The 25,323-nt window shown below is 45.7% G+C and overlaps 1 protein-coding gene across 10 annotated transcripts in view; it reads left to right on the plus strand.

Moving 5' to 3' along the window:
• NCAPD2 (non-SMC condensin I complex subunit D2) overlaps positions 1–23,430 on the plus strand; it is a 59,622-nt gene extending 36,192 nt beyond the window's left edge. For 6 of the 10 annotated variants that reach the window (XM_073310887.1, XM_073310906.1, XM_073310870.1 and 3 more), the window contains 6 exons: positions 4,117–4,211; positions 14,114–14,194; positions 21,088–21,274; positions 21,542–21,683; positions 21,796–21,960; positions 23,291–23,430. In XM_073310887.1, coding sequence (XP_073166988.1) covers positions 4,117–4,211; positions 14,114–14,194; positions 21,088–21,274; positions 21,542–21,683; positions 21,796–21,960; positions 23,291–23,373 — 753 coding nt within the window. In that variant the 3' untranslated portion in view covers positions 23,374–23,430. Of the gene's footprint in view, positions 1–4,116; positions 4,212–6,761; positions 6,855–9,116; positions 9,190–10,355; positions 10,445–14,113; positions 14,195–21,087; positions 21,275–21,541; positions 21,684–21,795; positions 21,961–23,290 lie in introns of those variants that run through there. The other 4 variants (XM_073310915.1, XM_073310922.1, XM_073310936.1 and 1 more) reach the window with 4 other exon arrangements.
• The last annotated feature ends 1,893 nt before the right edge of the window (positions 23,431–25,323 follow it).

Raw genomic sequence — 25,323 nt, forward strand, 5'->3', positions numbered from 1 at the left:
CTCCAGATGAGGCCTCACCAATCTCAAATAGAGGGGAACGATCACGTCCCTCGATCTGCTGGCAGTGCCCCTACTTATACATCCCAAAATGCCATTGGCCTTCTTGGCAACAAGGGCACACCGTTGACTCGTATCCAGCTTCTTGTTCACTGTAACCCCTAGGTCCTTTTCTGCATAACTGCTGCCTAGCCATTTGGTCCCTAGTCTGTAGCGGTGCATGGGATTCTTCCGTCCTAAGTGCAGAACTCTGCACTTGTCCTTGTTGAACCTCATCAGATTTCTTTTGGCCCAATCCTCTAATTTGTCTAGGGCCCTCTGTAATCTATCCCTACCCTCCAGCGTATCTACCTCTCCTCCCAGTTTAGTGTCATCTGCAAACTTGCTGAGGGTGCAATCCACACCATCCTCCAGATCATTAATGAAGATATTGAACAAAACCAGCCCCAGGACCGACCCTTGGGGCACTCCACTTGATACCGGCTGCCAACTAGACATGGAGCCATTGATCACTATCCTTTGAGCCCGACAATCTAGCCAGCTTTCTGTCCACCTTATAGTCCATTCATCCAGCCCATACTTCTTTAACTTGCTGGCAAGAATACTGTGGGAGACCGTGTCAAAAGCTTTGCTAAAGTCAAGGAACACCACGTCCACTGCTTTTCCCTCATCCACAGAGCCAGTTATCTTGTCATAGAAGGCAATTAGATTAGTCAGGCATGACTTGCCCTTGGTGAATCCATGCTGACTGTTCCTGATCACTTTCCTCTCCTCTAAGTGCTTCAGAATTGATTCCTTGAGGACCTGCTCCATGATTTTTCTAGGGACTGAGGTGAGGCTGACTGGCCTGTAGTTCCCAGGATCTTCCTTCTTCCCTTTTTTAGAGATGGGCACTACATTATCCTTTTTCCAGTTGTCCGGGACCTCCCCCGATTGCCATGAGTTTTCAAAGATAAGTAATATCTTCTCAGCCAGTTCCACCCACTATGTGGTCAGACACATGTACACTTTAACCACTCATCCAAAGAAGGGGTACCTCCCACTTGCATACTTCTCTTGGTGCCCACACCTACTTCTCTGTATGTAAAGCCCTTTGGCTTTCCCTGTGTCCCCAAGATGTTTGAAGAACCTCCACACCTTGAGAGAGGAGTTCCTGACTGGCTTCTCTCAGACATGAGCTGGGACAGCAACTCTGAGTTGAACCACTGTTCAGACCTCCTTTTAACTGAAGGTTTCCTTGCTGAACAGGGTCTAGTTAGAAGACAAACTCTATCTACTGAGTGTGGCAAGGAAGTTTCAGTTCTTTGTTTGGGAGCTTCACTTACTGGCTGAAGTGCTCACTACTTTGAGTCTGGATCCAGAAGACAAACTGCTTTGAGAACCCTATATCTAGTACTATAAAGGGTGCCAGTCTTGAGAGCCTACCTCTTCAGGCTTGCTCTCGGCCCCATTACATGTGATTCCCAAGATTCCCTAGGTCAGCGCTGCTGTTGGGAAGTCCTATGTTTAGTCATTAACTCTCCATTCGGAAGCTCACATTCTCTCAAGTTGCTTGGTAGCCTCCTCCTGGGCATAACCTCTTACTCTGTAAATTAAGGTTTTCCCCTACCTGTAAGGTAGTCAAGGGGTTCCTAAATGGGTCCAGGATTCCTGCTTTCTGTGTTCTCACTGATTGTTCTCCAGGCCTCAGGCTCCCTGTTCAGTCCTGTCTCCATTATTTTCACATGCAGAAAGAATTCTCTGGTCTAGCATCCAACTACTGGGTTACAGTGCCAACATAGGATAATGAAGCAGCTGAAACTGTTTGGTATTTTGTCACCTCCTATACTAGCTCCGGAATTGGCTCACAACCCCAATTAGCTGCTTCTGTGCCACAACTGTCAGCAGACCTGCTTGTGCAGGGAAATTGACTGTAAGCGTTTGAGTGCTAGTTGCAGTCTGCATGGAGGTAGTCTTCTCTCCCTGCCTCCCTCCCTCTCCACCTTCCCACTCCCTCAGCTGATTTGTTTCCTCCATACAAGGTGCTCCCTTTTGCTTCTGAACCCCTTCTCGCCCCTTGAAATCCTTTTTCTGGAATCTTCTGGAGACTGTTCAAATTCAAGGCTGCTTTAAATTGTCTATAGTCCACACAGTCTGTCCGCTCTATGTGGCGGTAGGCTTTTGTGCCTTTTGTAACAGGGTAAGAAAATGGAATTGATTCACATGGTAGAGCCTGGTTCAAATCACCACTCTTCTCAAAGGCAGTGAGATAAGTGCCTATAATCCCCTGCTGCTGGGAGGGACAACAATTGAGCATATATGCTCTCTCCAGAGTTGGTGGTCTGTGTTCTATAACTTCTTATCAGTTCACTAGATTTCTGGTCCCTTTAATCTCTCGAGCTCTAGTTCATGCTGGCACTGCTGTTTGTGTTCCTCATAGCAGTTTCACTTCCAGCTGGCATGCTTTTTCCTATTCAGTTCTCTCCTCCTCACAATCAGCAAGCCTCTGGTACTCCAGTCTCTCTCTCTCTCTCTCTCTCTCTCTCTCTCTCTCTCTCTCTCTCTCTCTCTCTCTCTCTCTCTCTCTCTCTCTCTCTCTCTCTCTCTCTCTCTCTCTCCTCTCTCTCTCTCTCTCTCTCTCTCTCTCTCTCTCTCTCTCTCTCTCTCTCTCTCTCTTTTCCCCCCCCCCCCCCCCCCCCCCCAAGATTGAGTTTTAGGAAGCCCAGTTGGGATGGGGCCCAGCTGCTGCTCTGATCATTCCCCCGAGCCTTCCACTGGGAACTTCTTCCTTGGACTCTCTCCTGTTTCCACTGGAGAACTGAGTCATTTTCTGTTTTCACACAGTTCTGGTCCCCAGTTTTTCCTCCAGATACTGCAGACTGACCAGCAATGCCTTCTTTCAGTTTATTGTCTAGCCCCTTTCTTTGCATAATTCCACTTGCTTCTTTTTTGTGAGCTGTTCATATTTGATTTTCCTGACCATCTTTTCTTATTCTCTTCCCCAAAAGAACATAAGCTACTTTTTCTCTTGCTTTTTTTCCTTGTTTTTACCGCTGTCACTTACTATAAATGACCACTGTCACATTCTTCCCACTAGTACCACCATTATCATGGGTCCAGGGCTAGCTGCACTTCTGACCCCCTTCTGTAGTATCTGAGTGCACTCCCTCCAGATCTTAGGCCTCAAGCCTTTACTTTCCTGGTCAGGTCTGTCCCTCTGGGGTTGCCAGCCTGCCTAGAAACTAGTTCCTGAACTAGATGCTGTTTGTGCTGTTACACTAGTTACTGAATTATTCCTTTATAATTTATTCTGGGAATTCTACTTGAGGGAGCCTGTTGACTGGCAAACTGTTTCCTCCTCCTCCACTATGGGGGCCTATGGGAATTAATCCCCCAATTATGGACACAAATGATCCCTAGGATTCCTCAGTTCTCCTTGAGCTCTCCTGCCAGAAAAATAAAGCTTTGCATAGATTCTCCTGGGCTGAGTGACAGTGACACAGCCTCCTCAAATATTCTGAATCCAAATTGCCTGACACCAAAGACACTGATAAGCTTATCCTGAAAGCGTATCAAGCTTTGCCAGGCCAGCAGGGAATAACTCATGACTCTGCTTCCCCTGCTAAGGTTTCCCCCAAAGTAAGAGGGTTTGCGAGGCTCAGTGTATAGGGGAAAAAAAACCTTTTCCAATATTTATGCTTCCCTTACATCTTCTACTAAAGGAAAAGTGGGGAAAGTTTGGTGCTGACTCTGAGACTCCAGTGTCAACTCCTTGAAGTCCTCCATCCCAGAAGAGGGGTGTCATTTCCTTTGCTTCCATCCTCCAAACCTCTCTTGATCCTGGCTTTAGGCCATCAGTAAATCTGTAAGGGTATTTCTTGTGCTAGTCTTGAATGCTCTCTCTAGTAGTAGTTCATCTGTTTCTCTAGCTTTGGCTGTGCAGCCTCCAAGAAGTGTGCGTGCACATGTACACAGACCCACCTCCAGAAGCTGATGGACACAACCATGCCAAAAATCACTGGCGCTGGTGAAGGGCCATTTCAATTGGAAGCTCTGTTCTCTAGCTTGGCCCAAACTGTGCAGTCATTCCTTTGTTAGTATATGCCATGTGATCCATTTTTTTTTTTTTTTCCTATACAGGGTAATGCCATCTACAACTTGCTTCCGGATATTATTAGCCGCCTCTCAGACCCAGACTGTGGCGTGGAGGAAGAGTCCTTCCATACCATTATGAGGTATTCTGGGGAAATGGATGTTGTGTTAATATTATGTATATCTTGGTATGCAACATGTACAAAGGTCTAGAGAAAAGGAGAAATTGCAGTGGTATATAATATACCTTCCAGTCACTGTCCGATCAGAACTGTTGACATGTTTCATAATGAGCAGTTGAAATAGGAACTGCAGTAAAAATGGCAGGAAATCTGTAGGTGTATTTCCTGTACTAGTCTTGAACGCTCCCTCTAGTAGTTGTTCATCTGTTTCTCTAGCTTTGGCTGTGCAGCCTTCAAGAGGGGTGTGTGTGTGTGTGTGTGTGTGTGTGTACACAGACCCACCTCCACCTGCTTTGTAGCCAGATATGGGTGAGGGACGCTATAGTGAGATTCCCCCAGCTCTCTTCAGATAATGCTCTTTTCTAGAGCTATGTGGTAACATGGACAAACACCCCCAGAAGCATACAGCGTTTTCCTAAAGAGTTGTATTCTGGCCACGGTGCTGTTGGCATTTTGTTGAAGAAACTCTGTACTTAGAGTTGCAGCTGGGATTCTTCTAGAAGACTGTTTTTTTTATCATAAGGTCCACACATCCATTAGAAAGTTTCTTCAATCTGGGGATATACTTTTCACTGGCTGATAGAAGGGGAATGACCTGGCTCTTGAAGTTCCCATGAGTTCTGCCTTCATAGCTGTGGACAAGATAGGTGACGTAATATATTTTATTGGACCAACGTTTGTTGGTGAAAGAGACCATTCAAGCCGCACAGAGGTGGTCTTCAGGTCTGGGAAGGATACTAAGCCAGTGTTGCATACTAGCACTTCTGTTGGTATATTTTGTGTCACTCAGGAGTGGGGGGGAACACCTCTTGAGCAATATGTTACACCAACAGAAGCGCCAGTGTGGACAGCGCTATGTTGGGCTGGAGAGTAAACCACCCTCAATGAGTAGTGGTAGGAGACAATTATGTCAACAGGAGAGCTCACTTCCATTGGCATAGAGCAGCTACATGGGAGATCTTAGTGGTGCAGCTGCATTGGTACAGCAGTGCTGTTGTAAGCTCTCTAGTGTAGACACGTCTTTAGGACATCACAGCTAAATATAAGATGGAACAAATTATTTAGCATAAGTAGTTCATCTTGAATGGTCCTGTAGAATGTATGTTAAGTGGCCCATTAACACTTATGCAATCGTAGGACAAAAAAGGAAGGATAGTGGCTTTAAATTGTTGTAATGAGCCATAAATCTAGTGTCTTTATTAGGTCTGCGTTTGTTTAGCAAAGTTATTAATTTAAACTCCTATTTGTATGCGTATCATGTATTCGAAGTTATGAATATTGGCTCTGTACTTGTTTTGATTTTAAGTGGCCTTAGTAAGGCATTTGGTCAGCTTCTTAAGAAAGGAATTTGCAAGTTAAGTTCCCAATCAAGAAATACTTGACAAGGGAACCTTGGAAGACTCCAATCCACATAAGAAGTCTGTCTGGAGATGTTCAAGGTAGCATGTAAGCAATGGCTGCCACTTGTAAGGAACTGAGTCATGCATGGACATGTGACTCCAAAACTCCATACTGGAGCTGGATTCTGCATAGGAGAGAGGAGGGGGTCTCCACCCACAAGAGAGAGTCTATTTAAGCCCCTGGGAGACCCCTCCATTTGCTCTTCAGCTGGCTCGAGAGCCTCTCCACCCCCAAAGGGTACCTGAAAGAAACTGGAACAAAGGACAGTAACCACAGGGGTGTGAGTGATTGCTGGACCCAGACTAGAAAGAGGCTAGTCTGTGTGTAAAAAAAAAAAAAAAAAAACAACAAAACAACAACAACAACAAAAAAAACGTACTGGAACATCTCTGAGGGTGAGGTTTCATCTGTAATCACTTTCTTACTGTATTAGGTTTAGACTTGCATGTTTTTTGTTTTATTTTGCTTGGTAATTCACTTTGTTCTGTCTGTTATTACTTGGAACCACTTAAATCCTACTTTTTGTATTTAATAAAATCACTTTTTTACTTATTAATTAACCCAGAGCATATATTAATACCTGGGGAGCAAACAGCTGTGCATACCTCTCTATCAGTGTTATAGAGGGCGAACAATTTGAGTTTATCCTGTATAAGCGTAATACAGGGTAAAATGGATTTGTTTGGACCCCATTGGGAGCTGGGCATCTGAGTGTTGGATACAGGAGCACTTCTTAAGCTGTTTTCAGTTAAGCTTGCAGCTGTTGGGGGACGTGGTTCAGACCTGGGTCTGCGTTTGTAGCAGGCTAGTGTGTCTGGCTCAAACAAGGCAGGGTTCTGAAGTCCTGGGCTGCCAGGGAAAGCAGGCTTAGAGGTAGTCCCAGCACGTCAGCTGGCAGTTCCCAAGGGGTCTTCTGTGATCCAACCCGTCACTATACCCTGTACAGTTTCCAGTGTAGGGTGGTAGATAACTAAGGAGGTGCAGCTGGAGGCTTTTTCCCTTGTATTCAAGCAGGTTCTCTCAGAGTATGTGGGTGGTCCAGTCTGTGATGCAGTCTACTTCTCTGGTGGCATGTCCTTGTTTGGTGAAGGTGGTTTTAATTGTGTTAAGGTGTGTATCCTGGACTTTCTCCTCGGACCATGTTCTGTGGTCTGAATACCTGGCTGTGTAAGAATTCTTGGAGTGGTTACTGGATCTATGAAGGTAGGTGTGGGTTTCTTGTCTGTAAGGTTCCATTGTTGAAGCTGCTAATGGTGTCTAGGAAGTTGATGCTAGTTCCAGAGAGTATAATGGACAGGTGGTGGTTGTTGAAGTTATTGTGGAAATCTGAAGGAGATTAGGTTGTCTGTCCAGAGGATGAAAATATCATTGATACACTTAAGATATATCATTGGTTTCATGAAGCATTTGTCCAGAAATTCTTCCTCATGGTGGCCTATGACGAGGTTGGCACACTGGGGAGCCATCCTAGTACCCTTAGCTGTGCCCCTGTTTTGGACAAAATGTTTGTTTGAATATAAAATTGTTATGGGTGAGAATGAAATGAATGAGTTAGATGGGTTTAGGGTGGAGATCTGGGTGTTGTCTATTGTCCTGTAGATATTGGAGGCAGGCAGCAATGCCATCATTATGAGAGCAGGGGTGGGCAAACTTTTTGGCCCAAGGGCCACATTGGGGTTGCGAAACTGTATGGAGGGCTGGGTAGGGAAGGTTGTGCCTCCCCAAACAGCCTGGCCCACGCCCCCTATCTGCCCCACCCCACTTACTGCCCCCCTCAGAACTTCCAACCCCCCTTGCTCCTTGTCCTCTGACCGCCCCCTCCCAGGACCCTTGTCCTTAACCTCTCCCCAGGACCCCACCCGCTATCCAACTTCCCCCTGTCCCCTGACCATGCTCCTCCTCTGCCCCATCCAACCACCCCTGTCTCCTAACTGCCCCCTGGGACTCCCTGCCTCTTATCCACTCCACCTACCCACCGACCCATTACTATGCCACTCAGAGCACCAGGAGCTCACAGCCCAGCCGGAGCCAGCCGCACCACCCACCAGGAGCGGTGGGCCAGAGTGCTGGCGGCACGGTGAGCTGAGAGGGGACAGCAGAAGAAAAGCTGGGGGCTAGCCTCCCTGGCCAGGAGCTCAAGGGCCGGGCAGGACAGTCCCACGGGCTGTAGTTTGCCCACCTCTGGTGTAGAGGGAGATGACATCCATAGTGGCAAGGATTGAGTTCTGAGGAAGGTTGTTAATGTTCCAGAGTTTCTGGAGGAAGCTGGTTTTGTCTTGCAGGAAGCTGTCCCTTTTTGTGTGAAAGTGGCTTGAGGATGGTTTCTGAGTCGTAATATTTCTTCTGTAAGAGTGCCATAGCCAGATATGATGATTGTTCATAGTAGCAGGCAGTCTTAAGCAGATTTACCTACTGCAGACCATGTTTGAGGAAAACTCTCAAGTTTCAGTTCGTATTTGACTTATGGCTACTGAATCCCAGTCATGCCCCAGAGTTGCATTTGCTTTTTGGGGAGTTCCCCAAATACCCCAGCTTGTGAATGAAGGGCTTCACACACAGTGGACACTGGAAAGTGCAGTAAGGTATCCAAAGTAATCTATTTATAGATGAATAATATTCACCATTTGAGTCTTAGAGGGGCATCATGCTAGCTCACTTTTTGCAATAATTATTTTGCATTATTAACATAGGGAAGACTTTACTTGAAGATTTTCTGTGATAATCTTAGCCTAAGAATGGAAAAATTTATCTATAATAAGGGCCACAAATATGCCCCATCCTGGAAACAAAAGGAACATCTGGGATGAAAGCAAAATTAGCGTTCAGGTTTTTTTAAAAGGGGAAATCTATCCTCATGCTCTGAACAAGACATTAACTATATTTTGAAGACAACATACTTTCTGACTTTAGGAAAGTAGAATGAAATTAATTTATCTATAATAGTTCTCTGCTGGTGGGTATTTTAGATGACTGGGTGCTCTCCTAATAACTGATGGGTCTAGTTCTCTTAACCCTAACCCCTGCAAAAATTCAAGCTGTTACAGCACCCTAAAAATGGATGGTTTCCACTGTTCCCAAAATCTAACTTTTTTTTGCCACTTTATTTGAAAAAACAAAAGGCAGGAAGGAGACAATCTGCTTAACTGGAATGATCTAGTTGTGAAAAGTGAAATATCCAAAGCTGTAAACTCTCTTCATTTGGAACTATACTTGTCTGCTTTCTCTAAGCTTGAGAGAGATTAGGGCATGGCAGGAGTCCTAATCTTTCTCAGCCGGTAGGAAGAAGGGGGTATACAGATGTCAAAAATACTATGTTAAAAGAACATTAAGGTTACAAAGTCAAACCTGCAGAAGTTAAGAAGTGCTAGAAATAAGGTTCCCTGTGCAACATTAATTTGGCCCCCTTATGTTGAAGTATTATGATAGTCTTTTTAATTACAATCATACTACTTTTTTTTTCTACAGATCCCCCTGCTTCATTCAGTATTCAGGGTGGATAGTGCTCACTCAATGAGCTTCACAAAACTCCTCCTCTGAGGTGAGGTGGTATTACTTCTGTTTTGAAAATGAGAAACACGTGCATAGAGCAAGGTCAAATATCCCAATATTGTAGGCCTGCTTTTGAGGTGCTTATTACCTGATTCTTTTCAAAATACATAGTATTATACAGTAACTCCTCACTTACTGTCGACCTGGTTAACATTGTTACGTTGCTGATCAATTAGGGAACATGGTCGTTTAAAGTTGCACAATGCTCCCTTATAACCTTGCTCCCTTGGTTGTTTGGTAGCCACCTGCTTTGTCTGCTGCTTGCAGAAAGAGCAGCCCATTGGATCTAGCTGGTCAGGGCTTGGAGCCAGGGTGGACTGGCAGCCCCTCATCAGCTCCCCTAAATTCCCTTTGTGGCAGCTGCCTAGCAGGCTATCAATTGTTGGGCAGTTCAGCTGTCCCTCCCCCCACACTGCTGTGCACAGCTCCTGCCCTCTGCCTTGGAGCTGCTCCTGGGAGCCTCCAGCTTGCTGTGTGTGGGGGAAAGAGGGGTGCTAATTTCAGGGTGTCCCCCCTGTACCCCATTTTCAGAGTGTGAGGAGGGGGACATGACAAGGCTCAGGACGGAGGGAGTTTGCGGTCAGCAGCTGCTGTTTTAACTTGCCGATCTGCTTAAAAAGGCAATGTACTTTAGTGGGTCACCGTACTTAAAAGGGCAATGCACCCCCCCCACACACACACACACACTCTCTCTGCCATGCTGTCTCTCCTCCCTCTATTCGTGCTGCCTTTGTAGAGTGTGAGGCTACATTAACAACATCTTAACCCTTGAGGGCTCAGCCAAGTGCTAGTTCATCATTTAGTAGTAAGGCATTCCCTGGGAAATATCCTACCCTCTTCCAACCTCGGACTCCACCACCTCAACCAAGCTTCACAATCATCATTGCTGTGTACAGTATTAAATTGTTTAAGACTGTGTGTGTGTATATATATATATATAAAATTTGTCTTGTCCGGTGAAAAAAATTTCCCTGGAACCTGAACCTCACCCCACCCCACCCCACCCCACCCCCCATTTGCATTTATTCTTATGGGAAAATTGGATTTGCTTAACATCATTTCACGTAAAGTAGCATTTTCCAGGAACATAACTACAATGTTAAGCGAGGAGTTACCATATAGCATTTTCTGTGTTCTCATTGACTTCATTTTCAGTTGTGAAGGCTCAGTACTGCTGCAAATCAGACCTCAGCATCTCAAATTAGGCACCTGAAAAAAAGGAACTGTTTGCCCTGTGAAAGGAAGGAGTTCTACAGCCACGTCTCATTCATCACACATCCATGATTCACTCTCTGGTCACTGTCCACTGAATGACGCAGAAGTCCTATGGATAAGTGTCTAGTCATGTAATTATAGTATAGTATATGCACATGTAATTAAAGACTGTATCATGCATATGCACAAGGGGCCCAGATTTATATTGTAGAGAAAACCTTCAATGTGGCTTTTAACTTTTGAGTGCTTGACGTTGTAACTTTAATTTTCTTTTAATGTCATTTTTGGATATCTTTTAGGCTTTTAAAAAAGCAAATTGAAGAAACAAATGTCGTCATGTGGCATCATATTGATACCTACATGGGTCACAAGCAGTATTGGAAGCTTTAGATCCACTGTACAGACCTCAATCGCTTGAGCTAACTGAGTAACTGATAACACTATTAGGTAGTCACTTTCTAGAGGAAGCAGCCATTAGAGGGGGATCATCTTTGCTGGAGTGCTCTCATGCAGTTGTAAGATTTTTTTTTTTTTTTTTTAAACATGGTGGGGAAATGCATTTGGCTGGAAAAATTCCCCCAAACCACCTGAGACACAGTCGTCATGGAAACTTCTCTCCCCCTCCTCCCACCAGCCAAAGACTCATGCACAAGGTGACTGCAGTTATGGAGGGAACAGGACTGGAGAGTTAGGGGGGAGGCAGAGATACAGGGGGGTGGATACAGCTAGGGTGGCTATAGCAGTAGATGGGGAAGCTAGGAACAGTGTATGAGTTGAGGAAACTGGGATGGGCATAGCTGAGCCCTTAACAGCAGCCAACTTTGAAGGTTCAGGGGGTTATTGATTCTGAAGTTCCTCTCCCTGTGGCCTGGGCTTACCAGAGCTGAGCTGTGGAGTGGCTGCTCCCCTCTTTCCTTCTTCCTTTTTGGTGGGAAGGGTGGAGGATAAAACTGTTCAAGGCTGGCAGTGGGGTAAGGAGCAGCCATCGGCATCCCGCTCCTATATCTTGCTCTCCCTTCACCTATGTGTAAGGGAGAGTGTGACATCAAAAGTAAATGTGAGATAAGTAGCACTTGGCAGGTCTATAGTAGCTGAGGTGGACAATGGGCTGAGTGAAGCAGCCAAGATACCAGAGAGCTTTGTTCAGTGGCTCCCAGACTGCTCTTTCTCCTCAATGCAGCCCCTCTATTCCCTACTCCCAGCTGACCTACCACACACACACTACACCTGTGCTGGGGCTGGGGTGGAGATCCTGGCTGTTAGCTATGCCTACAAGATCACACACAGCTGATCAATTGGTGGCACCCAAATTGCTCCCTGTATATGTTTGTCAGACCTAGTCTTGCTGCCTCTGTACCACAGTGAGAAGTTTTTTTCTGTGCAGCTCTGCTCTAAGCTGTGGAGAAAGGCTACAGGCCCTTCTGGTCAGGTGCATTTGCAGTCTTTAAACAGTCCTGGCCCTGTTATCGGGCTGTACCCCCAGGCTTCCTCCCCAATGGTTTTGCGCTCTTGGTCTGTTCTTGCCCCTGATTGCCAGTTGGGTCCATTAACTGTTCAGTTTCCCTTCTGGGGGTTTATTGCTGTCCGATTGTAGGCCACTTCCCCAGTGGCTTATGGGTAGGGCCCTACTAAATTCATGTCCATGAAAAACACGTCACTGATCGTGAAATCTGACCACCTGCATGCTTTTACTCTATACTATACAGATTTCATGGGGGAGACAGCATTTCTCAAATTGGGGGGTCCTGACCCAAAAAGGAGTTGCAGGGGGATCACAAGGTTATTTTAGTGGGGAGTCACAGTACTGCCACCCTTACTTCTGCACTGCCTTTGGAACTGGGCAGCTGGAGAGTGGCAGCTGCTGGCCGGGAGCTCAGCTCTGAAGGCAGCGCCCCACCAGCAGCAGTGCAGAAGTCAGGGTGGCAATACCATACCATGCCACCCTGACTTCTGCTGCGTTCAGAGCTGGACAGCTGGAGAATTGCAGCTGCTGACTGAGGGCCCAGCTCTGCAGAGTAAGGGTGGCAATACCATGCCATCCTTCTTTCTGCACTGCTGCTGACGGTGGCTCTGCCTTCAGAGTTGGGCTCCTGGCTAGCCGCTGCTGCTCTTCAGCTGCCCAGTTCTGAAGGCAACGCTGCTGCCATCAGCAGCACAGAAGTAAGAGTAGCTGTACTGCAATCGCTGACCTTGCAACCCCCCCTCCTTTTTGGGTCAGGACCCCTATAATAACACCATGAAATTTCAGATTTAAACAGGCTGAAATCATGAAAATATTAATCTCATTACTCTGAAATTGACCAAAAGGGACCATGAATTTGGTAGGGCCCTATTTATGGGGGAGGGGGACTGAGGCCCACCCACTACTCCAGGTACAGGGACCCTAAGAATAGCAGCCATGCACCGCTGTGTCCCTTTAACAAAACTGCTTTCAGTTCCCTGTGCCACTTCTCTGTGGCCCTGGCCTTCACCAAAGCTTCACTCTTATCTCAGGGCTCTTATGTTCAGGCCCACCAGACAGGCAAGAGCTCTTTGAGCTGTCCACAGTGCTGCGGTTCCCTTTGGCCAGCCAGGAGCACCAGCTCCACTCCTCTGGCTCCAGCAAGGAACTGAATGTCTCTGACTCTGCAGCTCCTCTTTATTTGTCCCTGATTGGCTGCTTCACTTTCAGTCACTGTAGGCTGCTTAGAGGACTCCTGTCCCAGGAAAGGAGTAGTAGAAGTGTGGAAAGACCCTGGGACCTCCATAAGGGGTCTCTGAGCCTAGTCCACCCCATCACTCCCTTTTATGTAAAGACTAATTTACAGTAAGGTTGAATTTGTTCCCAATATCACAATATTGGTTACAATAAAAAACAGTAAACTTTGGAAAACAGAGAATAGCAGAGTTGAAGGCAGTACTTTCCTCAAAAGAGAAGAACAATGAAACTCTCAACATCTTGATCCTCAACATTACCTGCCTCTTTCCATATGTCCAGCACAACTCGTAATGAGGACTCCTCTTCATATGCTCCAGTTGGATCTCTGTATGGTCTGTGAAGCAATACTGATCCAGAGAGTAACTGCTGCTGGCTAACTGATTAATTTAGCCATGATGAGCTGATGCTTTGCTTCCAGCTACCATATTCATTTGGGAATTTCTTCAAATTATTTTCCTGTCATTCACACAGATCAGAAAGCAAATATTCCCCACAACCAAAAGAACAAGGAGCTGCTGGTGCCCCAATGGTGTTAGAGTTAATCTTCTTGGAAAGCTTTACCTTTAAATTTGGTGCTTTTTTTTAACTGTGTTTTTTAATGTAATGCTCTTACAATATATGGGATGCAGTGCTGCAGGAATTGCCATAAAATGGGGTCTGTTTGCAGGTTTTTGGCATGTATCCTTAACTCTGCACTTCTGGTTTAAATTTTTAAATTCACTCAGGAGGGGTACAGGGTACACAGACCAGTGTTATGGGCCACAATCTTAATTATAACAAAGTTTTGTCTGAATTCTTGTTGCAATGGAAGTTATGACAGTTATTTAAATTCATAGTGCTGCTGCCTAGGAAAATATGATTAGTACTGAGCTGTGCTTGCAGCTTCTTTTCCTCCTTCACTCAGCTCTGCAATATCCCAAAAGACCCCATTTTGCGGCTCTGTGTGGAGAAGTGGGAATTCTCTTTGCGTTCATCTTCCCTAATTCTTTTTTCCCTACAGACAGCTTTTCTCTTATATCACAAAGGACAAGCAGACAGAGAGCCTGGTGGAGAAGCTGTGCCAGCGATTCCGGACTGCCAGGTGGGTTGCACTCTAACTTTCTAGGACAAGAAGAATAGCGCGAGTTCCCTGATTACCAGAGAGTGAGCCTGCTCCCATGGGGATGGCGTCAGGCCCCCATTGTGCTGCCCATATGGCATGATAGTTCTGCAGACCCTGCTCTAGGTTGGGATCTTCCTTTCCCCACCTCCTTTTAAAACAAAAAACTTAAGGACAGTTGAGACTTACAAAGCTGTTTGCTGTTATCACTCTGTCATTGGTGGGGAGGGTACATGACTTCAGCAGGACCTGACTGCAGAAGGCCATAGCAGATTCCAAACTGTCAAAATTTAAATCCTGTCCACTATGCAGTGGTCTTATGCCCTTGAATAATGGGCATAGCAGATGCCTTTTCTGCCTTGGGAAAGGACATATCCCCAGTACATGTTTGATCTGCCTTCTGCACCTAAAAATCCAGAGATGTAAGGCTCTATTACATTTACTTGAGCAGTCTGTGAAAGTTGTGCCTAATCCTGAGGCGGCAGGAGCCAAGAAGGCCATCTAGCAGTACCCTAGCAAGCAGGCACCAAGATTTGAGTGGGGAGAAGAGAACATTAAAACACTTATCCAGAACCAGCACCAGGATCCTTGACACAATCTCTGCATCAGCATGACTGTTCCAGGAGGTGTGTCCCTAATCACCATCTCCTAGCTTCAACTCTTCTCTTACATCAAGTAGGGATCCCTCTCAGGTCAGGAGTGGGACTCTCAAAAATTCTGGAAGCACCCTGTACCAAGCATCTGCACAACTGGTAATAGGTTGGTCGACTACAACCTGGTCAGTAACCTTATAACTCATTTTCTTGGCCCTGCTAACTTTACTAGAGTCCACGCTTCCATATGTTTAGAAGCAGATCCATATTGTAAATGTGGAGGAAAAAGTAATTGGTCTCTATTGCCAGTAACATCAGTGGCCAGGTCTCTCATGCCTGAACCCCAAGGAAGAGCCTTGTGAGCATGAAGAGAGAGTTCTGGAGGCACTCCTCCGTCTTGACCAGAAGGACACATTAACCCCAACTCTGGCCACAATGGTTCTTCAAGTGATCATCTATAAAAATATTCCACTGTTGGTGGGGGCACATCACAAAAGGCAGAGCTTCCCCAATTGTGCCCCAGTTCCTTCTCACTGCCCGTTGCGAAGAGTCAGCGCATTCTCACTCTTGTTCCTCACTGTGCATTATATGTAAAATATTTTAAAGTGGTTAGTGATAGTTAGCAGTGCTGTTTAATGTAGTGTTAGTATTTCTGTTAATTTTCTTCCTAGTTTGGATAACTTTTGGGGAGGTACGTCAGTGCTTATCCTGTAATAATGACAGACCACAAATTGGGAAACATTTAAAAAAAAAAAAAAAAGTTCTATTATGTTAAAAGATGGGCACACCTGGTGCTTATTTTGCCTAGGGGAGGGTCACATCCCTGACCCTGTTGACACCTGTTGGTCATTTTCAAAAAGGACGCAGTGGGCTAGGGAGTCCTGCCTCATGGCATCTCTAATTGAATAGTCCATTCATACTGACTCCGATCCTGGCTTCTCACCATTGGATGCTTCTAAAGATCAAGGAGCGTCAAGGTCAGTCCCTGCAGCTTCATCCTCTTTATTGTCAAGCCTTAGGTCAGACCTCATATGGGAGCTTAAACATCACATGGACTAGCGGTGCAGATCACCGCCTCCAGTCCTGCTGTTCAGGCTTGTAAAAATTCCAGGCCTTCTGACATCAAAATTTTGCAAGAGGTCCCTGAGCTTCAATATTGATTTCTGGTCATGGCCCTGTGGGAAAAGGCTTACCCCAGGTCTCTCCCAGCACAAAATCAGTGATATTGACTTCATTGGTACTGAGCTCATCCAGACAGCCACTAGCCGTATTGACAACTTTGTAGATTGCTGTAGTAACACAATCTGTTTCAGCGATGTCTTCTATGGCATCAGATTCTTCTACTTGTAATATCATAGTATTAACTATCCATGCTTCAAACCCCCTGGTACCAGCAGCCTCTCCAGCACTATTGATGGGGAAAGCATACCTAGCCAACAGAGATATCTCCATATCCTAGAATCATAGAATATCAGGGTTGGAAGGGACCCCAGAAGGTCATCTAGTCCAACCCCATGCTCGAAGCAGGACCAATTCCCAGTTAAATCATCCCAGCCAGGGCTTTGTCAAGCCTGACCTTAAAAACCTCTAAGGAAGGAGATTCTACCACCTCCCTAGGTAACGCATTCCAGTGTTTCACCACCCTCTTTGTGAAAAAGTTTTTCCTAATATCCAATCTAAACCTCCCCCACTGCAACTTGAGACCATTACTCCTCGTTCTGTCATCTGCTACCATTGAGAACAGTCTAGAGCCATCCTCTTTGGAACCCCCTTTCAGGTAGTTGAAAGCAGCTATCAAATCCCGCCTCATTCTTCTCTTCTGCAGGCTAAACAATCCCAGCTCCCTCAGCCTCTCCCCATAAGTCGTGACCCCTAATCATTTTTGTTGCCCTTCGCTGGACTCTCTCCAATTTATCCACATCCTTCTTGTAGTGTGGGGCCCAAAACTGGACACAGTACTCCAGATGAGGCCTCACCAATGTCGAATAGAGGGGAACGATCACGTCCCTCGATCTGCTGGCAGTGCCCCTACTTATACATCCCAAAATGCCATTGGCCTTCTTGGCAACAAGGGCACACTGCTGACTCGTATCCAGCTTCTCATCCACTGTCACCCCTAGGTCCTTTTCCGCAGAACTGCTGCCTAGCCATTCGGTCCCTAGTCTGTAGCGGTGCATTGGATTCTTCCATCCTAAGTGCAGGACCCTGCACTTATCCTTATTGAACCTCATCAGATTTCTTTTGGGCCAATCCTCCAATTTGTCTAGGTCCTTCTGTATCCTATCCCTTCCCTCCAGCGTATCTACCACTCCTCCCAGTTTAGTATCATCCGCAAATTTGCTGAGAGTGCAATCTACACCATCCTCCAGATCATTTATGAAGATATTGAACAAAACTGGCCCCAGGACCGACCCTTGGGGCACTCCACTTGATACCGGCTGCCAACTAGACATGGAGCCATTGATCGCTACCCGTTGAGCCCGACAATCTAGCCAGCTTTCTACCCACCTTATAGTGCAGCCCATACTTCCTTAACTTGCTGACAAGAATACTGTGGGAGACCGTGTCAAAAGCTTTGCTAAAGTCAAGAAACAATACATCCACTGCTTTCCCTTCATCCACAGAACCAGTAATCTCATCATAGAAGGCGATTAGATTAGTCAGGCATGACCTTCCCTTGGTGAATCCATGCTGGCTGTTCCTGATCACTTTCCTCTCATGCAAGTGCTTCAGGATTGATTCTTTGAGGACCTGCTCCATGATTTTTCCAGGGACTGAGGTGAGGCTGACTGGCCTGTAGTTCCCAGGATCCTCCTTCTTCCCTCTTTTAAAGATTGACACTACATTTAGCCTTTTTCCAGTCATCCGGGACTTCCCCGGTTCGCCACGAGTTTTCAAAGATAATGGCCAATGGCTCTGCAATCACAGCCGCCAATTTCTTCAGCACTCTCGGATGCAACTCGTCTGGCCCCATGGACTTGTGCACATCCAGCTTTTCTAAATAGTCCCTAACCACCTCTATCTCCACAGAGGGCTGGCCATCTCTTCCCCATTTTGTGATGCCCAGCGCAGCAGTCTGGGAGCTGACCTTGTTAGTGAAGACAGAGGCAAAAAGCATTGAGTACATTAGCTTTTTCCACATCCTCTGTCACTAGGTTGCCTCCCTCATTGCCTCCCCAGTAGGAGGATATAACCTCCTTTTGAGAACATTCTCTGATCTCAGCCACCATGTTAGAGAGAATCCTCACTCCAGTATTTGAATATTTTGAACACACCACCCATACTGAGTTTGGGATTCATTGATACCCAGTGTTTGAAGTGGCCTCATTCTTAGTCACATATGTTGGGGTGACTTTACTAGGCCTCATTAAAATAGGGTCATGACCCACTTTGAGAGGGCTTTGGAAGTAATCTCTGAATGCTGGAGTGCAACTTAATAAACATTTCTCAGGGATTGCACCAGTGAAGGAGATTCTCTGAGATGGTGACAATATTCTTCTCGTTTATTAGAAGGCTCAAATTCTTGAACAGGGAACAAGTGAACTGAATGGTGTTTCTCATTTCCTCTTCAGAAGAAGCCTTTAGGAGCCAATCATCTAAATATGGGAAGAAGAAAACAAAACAAAATCTGCTCAGATATGTTGCTACCGCAGAAAGGCATTTGATAAAAATTTTGAGCAGAGCGGGAAAGACTTACATTGAAAATAGTCCTGACCAAGAGTGAAATGAAGATATTTGCATTGAGATAGTATTGTAGAAATACGGGAGTAAGCATCTTTGAGATCGAGAGCAGCGAATCCATCCAAAGTAGAAAGGGAGGGGATAAGTGATACAAGAATTAGAACTTTCAGATGTATCTGTTTGGATTCCTGAGATCTAAAATCAGTCTAAGATACCTGTCCTTTGGGATAAGAAAATGAGGAAAATCCCATGTTTCTGAAACTTAATGGAACTTCCTCTATTGCTGTTGCTTGTAATAGTTTGTATTTATGTCCTTAGTACCCTCTTGTGAAAAAGGGAGTTGAAGAGTGGGGGGTTGTATGAGGGAAGGAAAGGTTTAACTATCCAGTTCAAATCCTTATTGTGTCTAAGACCCATCTGTCCAAGGTGATAGTCTTCCATACATTGTAGAAATGACAGGCAGTCTCCAAATATATGGGTAGACCTCTGATCGTTTTGCAACCCTCAATTTTCCTGTCAAACCTGTGGTGGGATATTAGGCAATGAAGACTTAGCTGAAGAACTCTTTGTTCTGATCTGAGGTTTGAAGGCTCTCTTCCTCAACTGAGGAGAGGATTGTTGCCGCGACTGGTATTTGTCTTTTTTTGGTCATAACAGGAAGAGGAAGAAGAGGGTGGACAGTACTGCCTATGGCAGTGGTTCTCAAACTGTGGATCGGGACCCCATTTTAATGGGGTTGCCAGGGCTGGCTTAGACTTGCTGGGGCCCAAGGCCGAAGCCTGAGCCCCACCACCTGGGGCCACAGCCAAAGTCTGAGGGCTTTAGCCCTGGGTGGTGGGGCTCAGGTTACAGGCCCCCTGCCTGGGGCTGAAGCCCTCGGGCTTTGACTTTGCACCCCGACCCAGGGAGGCAGAGTTTGGACGGGCTCAGGCTTCAGTCTCCCCTCCTGGGATCGTGTAGTAATTTTTGTTGTCAGACTGTTGCTGTCCAGTGAACATGGTATCTGAACATAGGAGCAGATTTCCTTCTAAAAGATTGTAGCAGACTGAGATTAGTGGAAGACTTTCTTCCATTTTTTTCTAAAACTTCATAAGGTTTAGCACTGAAGAGACCATCCCCTTCAAAAGGAAAGTCTTGTATTCTAGACAGTCTCTATGGGTAACAACAAAGATCTTAACCATGCACACCTATAGAGCGGCATTGAGGAAGCAATCAATCTGGAAGCAGTGTCTGAAATATCAGAAGGCACTCTTAAGTGCATGTATTTCAACATTCTGACTTTTTCTATTGAGGACATCAATTTCCATCAATCCTCTGAAAGATTTCTGGTGAAAAATGAAATCTTCTCCAAAAGGTGAAATTGATCTCTCAACATTGCTGCTTGATAATTGGCCACTCTTACTCAGAGAAGCCAGGGGGAAACCAATAATTTTCTAAGATATTCCAGAAGGAACCACCTCAAAAAAGAAATCAGATGCTCCCACGCCCTGGAAGGAAAACCTACCTGGAGATCATCAAGAAACCCAAAACAACTATCAAAAAAGAGCAGTTGGTCCAAAAAAATATTACCTCTCCAATCTTGTCTCTAACGTTCTAAAATGTTGAAAATCCGATGAGTGGCTTTTTCCAAAGCTAGTGAAAGCAATTGCAAAGTTTATAGTGGAATTGGATAGCATTATCAGAGGGGGATGAAGCTGAAGTAACAACCACATTATTGTCTGGGGAAGAATCACCCACAAATTCAAACTCCTGTTGAAATTCATGAGATCTCAATATCATCTTCCTAGGGCACTGTATGAAAGTTTTCTCTTGAGCTCCACTCAGTGCTGTATCCATCATATCACCCACACTGATCTTTTTGGTGGCCATCACCTTGGCCAAAAGTGAATGTGCTCTCAGGCACTCGGATCTAAACGCCTATATATACCTAGTTTTACAAGGACAAGATGGTACTCAAACCTCGTATGAGATTAATTCCCAAAGTAGTTTGATTTTAAGTGGAACTCAATCAGCTCATCTGCTTTCTTCCCAAAATGACACTTCACACAAGGGAAGAAGCTACCCGCTTTGGCTGTATCCAGAGCTCTGACTGACACTACTACTTAAAGATTCTGAGCTCGGGTGCATGAGGTATCCACACGGACTAGAACATCTCAAACCACAGTTACTGTAAGATAAGTAATTTTTCTGTTCTCCATTTCCTGATACCTTCAGATCAAGACTGGATGTCTTTAGTCAAGCAAGCTATTGGGCTCAACATGAATAACTAGGTGAAACTTAATAGGCTGTGATATACAGGAGGTCAGACAAAATCAGTGGTTTTCAACCTTTTTTCATTTGCGGACCCTTAAAAAAATTTCAAATGGAGGAGCAGACTACTTTGGAAATCTTAGTCAAAGCCTGTGGACTCCCAGGGGTGCACAGACCACAGGTTGAAAACCACTGGGCTAGGTGATCTAATGGTTCCTTCTGCCTTTTAACTGAATGTATAGGATTCATAGAATTTAACTGATTTTTATAAGATTACACCTGTTATAGAGCAACTCTGCTTAGTAGGTGCTCCTTCGCTCTGAAGCTGAAGACAATCTTTGTTTTCCCCAGAACAGAGCGTCAGTATCGAGACCTTTCTCACTGTCTCACTTTGCTTCCTCTCTCTGAACGAGGCCTCCGCAAGATGCAAGATAATTTTGATTGTTTTGCTGACAAGCTCCATGACCTGACTGTCTATAACTGTTTCCTAGCTGCACTGGGCCGACTCCGCAGGTCGGTCACCAAACCGGAGATCAAGGTGAGAATCTGATAACTAATTCCGAGATTGGAAGAGTACTTCTCCATACTAGTACTGTAGGTATGGGAATGGCCAAAATCAGGATGAGCTGGAAGACTAGATATAGCTGCTTCTAGGCCATGATGAAGGATCACAAAGCTTAAGATGTAGGGAACTCCCCAGGAACTCCCCAGGTGGGTTTGCTGAGCTTGCTGAGGGGTTCGGGGGGAATCTGGGCTGCAGCATGGAATCCCTCCCCACTTATCAGCTTCTGTCTCATTGTATCAGGCTCTGATTGAGGAGATGGAGCAGAAACTCCATGCCTGCCACAACCATGGTATGGATTCTACAGAGGTTCCCAAGGAGCTTCTATGCCAGGAGGGAGGCAAGACTCCCCTGCTAAAACCAGGAAAGAAGAGACAAGTAACTGGTATGTTCTTCCTAAAGGCAGCACAGTCCTGGCCTCTTTGTCCCGCCTGTTCTGCAATCCAGGCAGAGCAGCTGTGGGTTTCTCACCCCTCACCTCTCTGCTTCTCTTGCAGGCTCCTGCCGCCGTCCCATGAGCATAGCCAACAGAGATGCAGACTCTTCTTTCATCACACCTCAACCCCATGTGCCCAGGCGTTGCCGGGGTGCCACGCAGCGCCATTCATCTCAGAAACCTGCTATCACCTTCTCTAGTGATGAGGAGAACAGCTCTGAGGATGGTAAGGACTCTGCGCATGCTAGAAGGCTATGAGGTGTGGGGGAAGAAGCCTGGACTGCCCTTTAATGGAATCCTGCGGGTTGTTGCTGCCGCTGCTAAGGCCCATGTTGTAATGAGAGCTGGCTTTTTTTTTTGTTGTTGGGTGTGTGTGTGTGGGTTTTTTTTGTTTTCTTTTTTGGAACCTCAAACTATTTATTTTTTGAATTTGGGTCAAATTTCGCAAATAGTTCCAGCTAAGGGGGGAAAGTGGAAATGTCAAATGTTGGCATACTTTGAACTGACACTTTCAAAATATTTCGCTTTGAAAATGTCAACACTCTCTTCATCCTGGCCATTTTTTTAAAATTTTTGTTTAATCAAGAAAAACAAAAAATTCTGTTCAGTTCAATACAAACTGAATTTTTTATGGATTTTTCCGTTAGACCATCGAACTGAAAAATCAATTATTCACTCAGCTCTAATAATAAAGTTCTTCTCAGGCATTCTTTGCATGTTCCTCCTAGGTTCCCAATCCCAAATAGTCCCATCATCTCTTGGGGGTGTAAGGCATTCACAGCTCTCCGTCTGGAAGGGAGGCCATGACCTTTTGCTACAAGGCCTCAGGGAGGGCACAGTTCAGGGTGGAATTAGCACTGGGGTCTCTGTCACTCAGCGGGGTAGAGCAGTAATGTCTATAAGCCCCAGCCCTTGGGCAGGGCAGAACAATGAGTCTCTATGCCCAAGCCCTCAGACAGGACTGGGCAGCAAATCTATAGGCCCAGGCCTTCAAACAGGGTGGACCGCTGAAAAATGCAGGCCTCTTGGTCTATGGTGGGGAGGCTGCCGCCATGGGTGAGGTGGCTGGGGTACAGGGACACTGGCCCACCCACTGACTCCACTGCATCTAAGCCCAGGGCCCTGCCACTGGGTCAGCAGGGAAATCTGGCCGCAACACTCTGGATGGCTGTCAGTCAGCAACACAGCTCTGGCATTCCCTCTAGATCTTGGGAGCTGCAGCAGTTGCTGTCGGGACTGACCTCTAGCAACGGATGAGTGACGTCCTCCTGCAGTGGCTCCTCCAACTGAGCTGGAGGGGCCTGCCTTTTATACTTCGGGTTCCTGTCCCCCCTCCTCTGGCCTCTGCTTCTGGTGAGGCAGGCATGGGTGTCCTGGGTCTGCCCACCAGGGGGCAGTTGCAGTTGTCCATCTGGGAAGGAGGCCACGCCCCCTCACTGCAGGGAGCTGCAGATTATATTCTGGGTTACCAGTAGCCTTGGCCCCTTGTTTATGTCCTCTGATACTATGGGTATGCTGTCTCCTTAGTGACTGATACTCTGCTTCCTCCCTCTTAGAACTCTGTGCCGAATTGATAGAGGATGAAACCCCAAGCAAAGTGACTCCCATTTCCCGAACTTCTGCTTGCCATGCTCTGTGACAAAATATCTCACAAATGTCTTAGTTATTAATAAGAAATAAAACTGGTTTTATTTCCTCTGCTGTCTTCTGTGTTAAACCAACCATGTAGCCTTTTGACCATGTAAATGAGGAAATGGCAGAGCTGAGATTTACAGGAGCTCAGTTTGCAGGGTCATACATCACCTTGGAGATGGCATGCTGCATCTCCCTTGTCATAAACTTTCTGAACATACAGCTCTTCTCAGAGTGCGGTCCAATCTGTATTCCAGATGTGGGAATGCATGTGTACTATATGCCTGAGATCAGAGATTCTAGCAAGCTGTGTTTTGTTGGTCTCTGCCTGTGCAGTTGTTCTCCCTGTGCTCTAAACCCAAGAGTATAAGAGGTGGTGTGGACTGATGCCTCTCCAGTTCCTTTTTACCACTGCATGGCCTGATTTCTCTGCGTTTCTTTTTGTCTTAACAAACCTGCAAACATGTTGTAAATAGCTTTTAGTATTTTAGTATAGTATAGTTAGTATAACTAAATTTGTTTTTCCCTCCCTGTGGACAAACCCTATGCCCAGAGTTCCAGGGCTTAAGAACTGTCTCCTGTCCCTGCTCCTTCTGTGTGAGCAATGAGCACTAATGCAGTCTCTATAGTCTGAGACAGGCGCATATCTCAGCTAAGTGCAGCATTTGCCATTTGTTTCCCCCACGAACCTACAAGGCTCAAGAATTCCAGCTAAGAAAACATATGGAGAAGGCTGAGACCTCAGTCAGAACCGGGCCAGTGAGACTCCCTCTTCCACACCATGGTACATCAACCTCAACTGATAAGCTGTGCTCTTTTAAGCCAAAACTCAGGAATAGAAGCTAGAGCTGCTAAACCCAAGGAATTACTCTCATCAGAAGCCCTGGATAAGGGGCACACACAAGCAGGAGGACAGATCTCCTTCCACGTCCGTTTCCAAAGAAAGGAAACGCAGTGGATCTAATTTACCTAGATTTCAGTAATGCGTTTGATACCATGCCACATGGGGAATTATTAGTTAAATTGGATAAGATGAGAATCAATAGGAAAATTGAAAGGTGGATAAGGAATTGGTTAAAGGGGAGACAATGGGTCCTACTGAAAGGTGAACTGTCAGGCTGGAAGGAGGTTACCAGTGGAGTTCCTCAAGGATCGGTTTTGGGACTAATCTTATTTAATCTTTTTATTACTGACCTGGCACAAAAAGTGGGAGTGTGCTAATAAAGTTTATGGATGATACAAAGCTAGGAGGTATTGCCAATTTAGAGAAGGACAGGGATATCCTACAGGAGGATCTGGATGACCTTGTAAACTGGAGTAATAGTAATAGGATGCAATTTAATAGTGAGAAGTGTAAGGTCATGTATTTAGGGATTAATAAGAATTTGTTATAAGCTGGGGATGCATCAATTAGAAGTAACTGAGGAGAAGGACCTTGGAGTATTGGTTGATCACAGGATGACTATGAGCCACCAATGTGATATGGCTGTGAAAAAAGCTAATGCGGTCTTGGGATGCATCAGGAGAGGTATTTCCAGTAGGGATAAGGAGGTTTTAGTACCATTATACAAGGCACTGGTGAGACCTCACCTGGAATACTGTGTGCAGTCCTGCTCTCTCATGTTTTAAGAAGGATGAATTCAAACTCGAACAGATACAGAGAAGGGCTACTAGGATGATCTGAGGAATGGAAAACTTGTCTTATGAAAGGAGACTCAAGGAGCTTGGCTTGTTTAGCCTAACTAAAAGAAGGTTGAGGGGAGATATGATCCCTCTCTATAAATATATCAGAGGGATAAATACCGGAGAGGGAGAGGAATTATTTAAGCTCAGTACCAATGTGGACACAAGAACAAATGGATATAAACTGGCCACCAGGAAGTTTAGACTTGAAATTAGATGAAGGTTTCTAACCATCAGAGGAGTGAAGTTTTGGAATAGTCTTCCAAGGGAAGCA

Source organism: Lepidochelys kempii, chromosome 1 (assembly GCF_965140265.1).
Source record: "Lepidochelys kempii isolate rLepKem1 chromosome 1, rLepKem1.hap2, whole genome shotgun sequence".
In the NCBI taxonomy this organism is placed as follows: Eukaryota; Metazoa; Chordata; order Testudines; family Cheloniidae; genus Lepidochelys; species Lepidochelys kempii.